The following is an 8,306-nucleotide window of genomic DNA, read 5'->3' as shown; positions in this document are numbered from 1 at the left end:
TTAGGTAGGAAATTAATTTTTTTGGTGTGTGTCATATTTTATATCTTATAATAATAAAGTGATCAAATTTAAAAAAAAAAATTATAATCTTAAAAGAAGACTTTAGTTTTATTAATCTTCCTTAGACCTTGTAGTTTTTTTGTATTTTCATGTTGTTCACCTTGGAGCCTTGATTCATGAACATACCCTAGGGTATTAACCTAATTGATTCTAGGGTTTGAACATGAATACCATAAAGGAATAAAGTAGCTCACAAAAAAAAAATCAATTTATCATTGAAGTAAATGAATTATAAATTTATAATAACTAGTTACTTCAGATTCCAATTTTTTTTTCAAAAGATACAAATAAATTGTGAAGAAATAAACCTTTATAATTAATATTACAAATTAAATAACATCCTCAGCACATCAAAATAGAGAAACGTACCGATTTAATAACAAAAGGTTTTAGATAACATCAGCTACTTGATCAGCTATAATGTTGTTGCTGGAAACTTGCTTGCTCTTATGAAGATTATTTAACTTCAAGAACAACTCAAATATCCAATATATCAAACTTTTGAGAGAGTGATAATCCATTAGTATTATAAGTATAGATCCCCAGATGATGAGCACAGTCCATAAAAGTATTGGGTGCAACATGATGGACAAGAGAGATGCACATGAAATTGATCCAAAAATTAGGAGGACAAAGCTCAAAATCTTCCCCTTGTAGCCACTTCGAGCTTGTTTGTTGAAGATATTGATTCCAAGCACGGCGCAGTAGATGCATCCAGCCATCAAGAAGGTTTGAATCTGAATCGAGTGCGTCACCCATGGTGATTTGTTCTTGTTTTGATACTCAAGTTGGAGCATCCCAAGAAGGAGTGAATCCAAAAATATGAATATGGCATGACATGGGATTGTAGAGTTGAAGAACTCTTCATCATCATCACTTGATGCCGGGGAATCAATGCTATATGTAATAATATGGACTATAATAAATTAATAATAACAATCACGTCTAGTTGGTACCACACGTTTTGAAGCGATGTTATAAACTTATAATAATTTAAATGTTAGCTAGTCTAGGTTAATTGCTCAAACCACTAATCATTATTAATATGTGTGTTGATAATGGTTTTGAAAATAACGAAGCACATGGTTGTTATAATAATAATAATAAATAAACAATAGTCTTTCTTTAATCCTAGCCCTTATTTAATTCTTTGGCTCTTGCCTTTTTGCAGAACCAAAGGAAAAATATGAGCTTGGGTTAGCAAAGAATAATAAAGAAAGAGGAAAAGCAATAAATAAATAGCAAGAATCAAATTAATGAAATAATATACTCTTTAAGATGGTTAAAACAAAAGAAAAATATATGTATCTTAGAGAAAGTGGGTGGAACACTAACCTTGAGCGCCTATTATATTTTAGACGGCATGAGCATCTCATCACAAACTTTGATGATAATTTCCTTTGGTTTAGGGTTGCAGCCATTTTAATTCTTCTGGTGGGTTTTATTCTGCTTATTGAGATATTCACTTCCTTATTATGAATATCTTCCACTAAGCTGATCTCGTTCATATTGATATAAAACAGCAAGGAACAACAAATTAAAATGACACACTGATCTACCTATGATCTCTTTATCATCTTCTGAATATCATATCATTCAATGTTAAAACCTTCCGAGACAACAAACAATGTGCCTTCGTTATACATTCATCTCCAAAGTCCAACAAGCTGGGGTCCACTTTGTCTTTTCTTTTATTTTTATAGACAAATTAATCTTTAATTTATTTTTTAACAGAATAATTATTCAAATTAATTTTCAAAAATTTTAAAAGCAGATATTTTAATCCCAAAAAAATTAACATACGGATCAATCTCCAATATTTTTTTTCGTTAGACATAACAGTTCTTCATCTAAACAAAATAAAATTATTATTATTATTATTATTATTATTATTATTATTATTTACACAATAATACTGTATCATAAATTTTTTTATATTTTTTGAACAAAAGTAACGATAAATTTATTCATTAGATTCTTATGTATGTATTTATAATAATAATAATAATAATAATAATAATAATAATAATAATAATAATAATAATAATCAATAAAATCATTAGAGATTATTCTACAAAAAATTTAAAGTTAAAATTATTTGATATTTTTTATTTAATATAATCAAAAGATGTCTTATTTTAAAAAAGATTTTGTATTAAAAGAAAATATTTTAATTTGGATTTCAAAGCATCGTTACTCAACTTATTTATTTCTAATGAAAAAGGTAAAAGTAAAATAGACGGAGGACTATTATGTCTGATAAAAAAAATGTTGGAAATTAATCTGTATATTAATTTTTCTTGGGGAATAAAATATTTGCTTTTAAAATCTTTGGGACTGATTTGGATAATTACTCTGTCGGAAAATAAATTGGAAACTGATCTAATAAAATTTTGGGGATTGATCTGTGTATTAATTTTTTTTAAGGACTAAAATATCCACTTTTAAAATCTTTAGAGATTGATTTGGTTAATTACTTTTAAATTAATTAAAGATCTAAATTACACGTTTATTACAATTCAATTTTTTTAGGGTAAAATACATAGATAAAATAAATGCAGTTCAATATTATACAATTATCCTAAATAAAGAATGGTTACATGCATATCTGAATTCAGATTCAGTTCTATATAAATCGAATCTATTTAATTCGATTTACATTTTTACTATGTAAATCGAATTAACTTGATTCGATTTTCTATATATACTATATGAATAGTAATATAAATCGAATATAGTTAATTCGATTTACTACTTCTGCGACATATACATGTAAATCGAATTTAGCTGATTCGATTTAGTGTTGATACCGATTATTAACATTTATTAATTGTTTATTTATTCTATATTAACTTTAAAACATAAATGTCAATAAAAAATACTCTTGTTAGATTGAAATAAAATATATAAAAAAAATCAAAACGAATAAGAATAAAAATTTAACTTTTATGTTTTAATTTAAATTTCAAAAAATCTAAAAAATCATTACCGAGGGACTTTTAATGTTAAAAAATTAATATAAAGTATAGCCCTCCAAAGTAATATAAGAGTTAAAACTTGAATTTTTTCAGAGTTAGAAGTAACATAATTATACAATATATATTAACCAACTATATTTATACAATGTGTAATTTGAAAAATAATTAAAATACTATATCAATTAAATTATTCTTTAATTTGTGACATTAAGTATAAAACTTATGCTTTGATGATTTTATATTCTGAAAAATCCAAGTTTAAGTTTAAATTAAAAGTGTTAGACATATTCGTTTTGTTTAATAGAATATTCTGTTAATTTTAGCGTTTTTGTCACGGTAGAGACTTAGTTACAAAATCTGATACGGTATAACGACCTAATTGAAAAGAAAAAAAGTATAGGGACTTAATTGATGAAAAGAAAAAAAGTATAGGAACCTAATTGAAAATTTAGTGAAACTATAGGGAACGACAGAATAATTAAACCATTAATAAACATAACAATACTAGTTATAGATTATATAATTTGTTGCATGTGCCTTAAATAACTCAAAATTTGCTGTGTATGTGAAGGTTTGCGGCTGATAATAATGTATACTTTGAATTCGGGCCTAAGCATGATGTTTTGGTTCGTGATTAGGTATCTAAGGATCTCCTCAAGGCCAACACTAAGGGAGGAATCTATGTGTTTGATCAATTATCTATGTCTAAGAATTTTCTTTTCAATATTGCTGATTGCACTCGATCTTTCAATACTTGTAATAAAGATGCTTTATCAAACATGAAATTCTGTTTCTAGTCTCAATTCTTGTAATAAAAATGAGAAGTTTGATCTCATGAATTCAAGACATTCTATCTTAATTGCTAATTTCAATAAATATGATATCTATGAATTATGTCACAAACGATTAGGACATACAGCCATAGCTACTATCATTAGAGTATTAAAGCAAGGTGGTATTTCATTGACTCCTAATAATGTTCCTATTAGAGTGAGTGAAACTTGTACTAAATCTAAAATGAATGTTGTCCCCTTTTTCCCTCTGAAACTACATATTTTGCACACTTACCTTCCCCATCACTTCTATTAACAAGGAAGTGTTATAACTTATAAGGAGGCATATGAGTATTTCTGAGATAATATAAGATGGGAAGACATCATATTTAACTTAAAATTTTAAAGTAGTAAGTTAATGTGTCTCTCATTTTATAAAATTTTCACTCTTCCTTATTTTCTTTAAAATGGGACTAACTTAATGTGTCCCTCATTCTATAAACTCCTCACTCTTCCTTACTTTCTTTGATATGTGACTAACTTTATACACTCCTCACACTTGCAACATTAACAATCTCCCCCTCAAGTGCCTCTAGCTCCTCCACAACATATGGGTATTCGTCCATCACACCGTCGCAAAACACTGCGGGACACGCCACCCAGACCACACTTGCCGGGAAGACTTTCGATACTTCACCTTAAATACTCTTTAAATAAATCAGACCAATTAACCATCGGCTCTGATATCACCTGTTGGGCCACCGTGGAGAGCTCTCGACCACCGAGGAGATTTCAGGGAGAAATCAAGTGAGATAACATAAGATGAGAAGACACTACATCCAACTCAAAACCTTAAGGTAATAAGTTAATGAGTCTCTCATCTTATAAACTATTCACTCTTCCTTACTTTCTTTGATATGCGACTAACTTCATTCACTCTTCACACTTGCAACATTAACATTTACCTATACAATTTTGAGAAGACTCTTTTACTACTGCTATATATTTGTTAAATAGACTACCTACATCCACATTAAACAATATTTCACCATTTGAGAAAACTCTATAACAAGAAATCAGACTATAGTCTTCTTGAGATATTTGGCTGTGCTTGCAATATAAATAAGAAAAATTTTTGTTTCTAGATTATGAGAGTAATCATCATGTATTTAAATGCATAACTAAAATCAAGGTTTTGAAAATCGGACCGGACTGGCCGGTTCGACCGATTTAACCGCGAACCGGCGATGCAAGCGGTCCGATCCTCCTCTAATAACCGCTAGACAAAAAACTGCTTGAAAATCGGTGAACCCGCAGAAAACTAGCCGGTTGGGTTGGACCAGTGACCGGCCGGTTCTTCTAAATGGCGCAGTTTTTGTAATTGTTTTAAAGAATAAAAAATTGAAACCCGACCCGACCCATGACCCACTCACGAACCCAACCCCCTTTTCTTCCCACGAGCCCCATTCGTTCATCTCAGTCTCACAGTGAACCCTAGCCCTCCTCCTCTGAACTGAAGCAATCCCAGGCTCCCAGCCCAGTAGCCTTCCATCGTCGCCGCGGTTTCAGGTTGTCAGCGCCACCGCCGTCGCCTGGTCCTCAGCACCAGTAGCCCTCCATCGTCGCTTGGTTCCTAGCTCAGTGAACCCTAGCCCTCTGAACTCTGAACTAAAGCATTCCCAGGCTCCCAGCCCAGTAGACCTCCATCGACCCCAGGTGAGTGAGTCGTCGTCTTCAATGTTCATCTTCTCTGAACTTTCTCTGCTCATCTTCTTCGTTCTTCGTTCCTATGCTCAATTTCTGTTTGTTGGTTAGTATAAGAAATAAATAACCTAAAAATTAAATTAATTCTGGTCTTCTATTTTATTGTATTCCAATTGCAATTTCTGTTTGTTGGTTAGTAAGTTTTTTTTATTGTATTCGAAATTCACCCTCTGATACAAAAACATGAAGACGATGAAGAGGGCAACTGGTGTTTTAGTGTTTTGCACTTTTGCTGCTTTGTAATTGTTGACTAGCTGAATGATGTAGCAAATTGTTAACTGGCTTAATGCTATTTTGCACTTTTGCACTTTTACACTTACTCTGTTTTGCAATATTGTTGACTGGCTGAATGCTGTAGCAAATTGTTAATTTGTTACTCTGTTTTGTTAATGCTGGAAACTTACTCGATTTTGCAATATTGTTGACTGGCTGAATGCTGTAGACAGAATTGTTGTAGGCAAAATTGTTAATGTTCATTGTGTTGTGCTGTGGGCTTGTGGCTGTTCTTAATTTCATATCTGTTTTATTAATTTTAGTTATGAAAAATAGTATTAATCAAGAAGCAACTATTGATAACAATGATTCTGTGAGTAATTAATAACATGCTTGTCAATACTCCTATTTCGAATGATGCTGCTAATCCTAATTCCCGTAGTGCTAACGATAGTCAGTCACAAGGTTCTTCTAACCTTAGGGAAAAAGCAAATTTAGCTTGAAAATATGTTGCTCTACAAATGGTGAATGAAAAATCACAATATCAATGTTTATTTTGTTTACAAGTTTTCAATGGAGGTGGAATTCACAGGATGAAGAAACATCTAGCAAAGATTACTGGAGACATGAAAAATGTCCTAAAGTTCCATATGATGTGGAAAAATAGATGGAAAGTTTGTTGAAAGAAATTCAGACCAACAAAAAGAAAAGAAAAGTAAGTTTTGGTAAAGAGGTGGTGATGAGGTAGAGGATGCAATTGATGAGGCAATAGCTCAAGAAGAACAGGAACAGCAGCGTACCTCCAGTCAGCAAGGAGTTGGAGGCGATTCAAAGAAAAAAGCTAAAGTCATTCCTCCTATGTTTGCACCAAGAACAACTCCAGGAGCTCAACCAAGTATTAAAAGTGTTCTGCAAAACAAAGAGGCGATACACGAGGTTGATAAACGGTTTGCTCGGTGGCTTTTGGATTGTAAAATTCCATTTAATGCTGTGATGTCGCCATATTTTCAAGATATGTTGGATGGTGTTGCTGGTATTGGACCTGGTTACAAGGGGCCTTCTTATGATAAGATAAGGGTTCATTTGTTGGCTGATATTAAAAGAAAAAGTCAAATGCTAGTTGATAGCTATAGGAGTGTATGGAAGGAAACTGGATGTACCCTCATGGCTGATGGTTGGACAGATCAAAGACAAAGAACGTTAATCAATTTCTTGGTGTATTGTTCTAAAGGTTTGTGCTTCGTGAAATCAGTAGATGCTTCTAGTATGGTAAAAAATGCTTCACACTTGTGTAATTTGTTTTCTGAGGTGATTGAATGGATTGGCTCTAATGATATTGTGCATGTTGTGACTGACAATGCGACCAATTATGTTGCTGCTGGTAGGCTTATCAATAGAAAATATGATTATATCTATTGGTCACCATGTGCTGCTCATTGCCTTAATCTTATTTTTTACAAAGACCTCATTGAAGAGAAATTGTATGTCCTGGTGCAACCCATTTTGCAACTGTGTTTATCACATTGAAGAGCATCTTTGACCGTAAAAAGGAGTTGCAAGCATTGGTTGTAGATTCAATTTTCACTGATCACAAATTAGGAAGGAGTGCTACTGGTAGAGCTGTGAGTGCTATTATTCTGGATTGCAAATTTTGGGATGATTACTTTACTATATGTAAACTTGTGGGCCCTCTGATTTACTTGCTGAGGGTTGTTGATGCTGATGACAAACCATCTTTGGGATATGTTTATGAAGGAATGCTAAGGGCAGAAGATGCAATTAAGGAGATGTTTAGGCAATCCAAGACTGCATATTAGCCGTACACAGATATTATCAACTCAAGATGGGACAAGCATTTGAAGAAAGATCTTCATGCGGCAGTTTACTTCCTGAATCCTAAATTCTTTTTTAATGAAAATTATAAAGAAGCACCTGACGTTATGCGAGGTTTGCTTGATTCTGTTACCTTGTATTGCAAGTGTAACAATTTGGATTCAGTTCAGGCAATGAAAGAAATACATTTATATAGAGATTGGAAGGAAAGTTTTGATAGACAAGAAGCTATTCGAGCTGCATCTGAGCTTAAGCCTGGTAAGAATATGGCTGAATATTTGTTTAATTAATAGTAACTTGTTTTATGCTCCTATGTTCTTAATTGATATCTTCTAATATGTTATGGTTTTATAATTGGTAGATGAATGGTGGAGGTTATTCGGAGGCTCTGTTCCATGTTTACAAAAGATAGCTGTTCGCATTCTTAGCTAAGCATATGCTTCTTCTGGGTGTGAGAGAAATTGGAGTCTTTTTGACCAGATTCATACAAAAAGAAGAAATAGATTGGAGCATTATAAACCGAATGACATTGTTTATGTTACCTATAATTTGCATCTTAAATCCAGGTAATATATGTTTCATGAAATACCATATTGTTTCATTTGTAATCTTTATCATAACAAATTTGTAAATTATTAAATCTTCATATATTGTATTTAACTTTTTAGGAAGGAAAAAGAAAAAA

General features: G+C 31.8%; 1 protein-coding gene across 1 annotated transcript; it reads right to left on the bottom strand.

The window, feature by feature from the left end:
* Positions 1-299: 299 nt before the first annotated feature.
* On the bottom strand, positions 300-1,501 carry LOC130962138 (uncharacterized). Its single transcript, XM_057888238.1, has 2 exons — positions 1,396-1,501; positions 300-957 (listed from the first exon to the last, which is right to left on the bottom strand). The coding sequence occupies exons 1-2, from the start codon at positions 1,479-1,481 to the stop codon at positions 450-452; spliced, it is 594 nt and encodes a 197-aa protein (XP_057744221.1). The 5' UTR covers positions 1,482-1,501; the 3' UTR covers positions 300-449.
* Positions 1,502-8,306: the final 6,805 nt, after the last annotated feature.

The sequence above is a fragment of the Arachis stenosperma genome, chromosome 2 (assembly GCF_014773155.1).
Source record: "Arachis stenosperma cultivar V10309 chromosome 2, arast.V10309.gnm1.PFL2, whole genome shotgun sequence".
Classification (NCBI taxonomy): domain Eukaryota; kingdom Viridiplantae; phylum Streptophyta; class Magnoliopsida; order Fabales; family Fabaceae; genus Arachis; species Arachis stenosperma.
The sequence above is the reverse complement of the archived record's forward strand: the minus strand, read 5'-3'. Positions and strand labels throughout refer to the sequence as shown.

Coding starts and splice junctions, on each gene's coding strand:
- LOC130962138 (XM_057888238.1), bottom strand. CDS start 1,481: ATGGCTGCAACCCTAAACCAAAGGAAATTATCATCAAAGTTTGTGATG. Junction 958..1,395: donor AAATATAATAGGCGCTCAAG/GTTAGTGTTCCA, acceptor TATTACATATAG/CATTGATTCCCCGGCATCAA.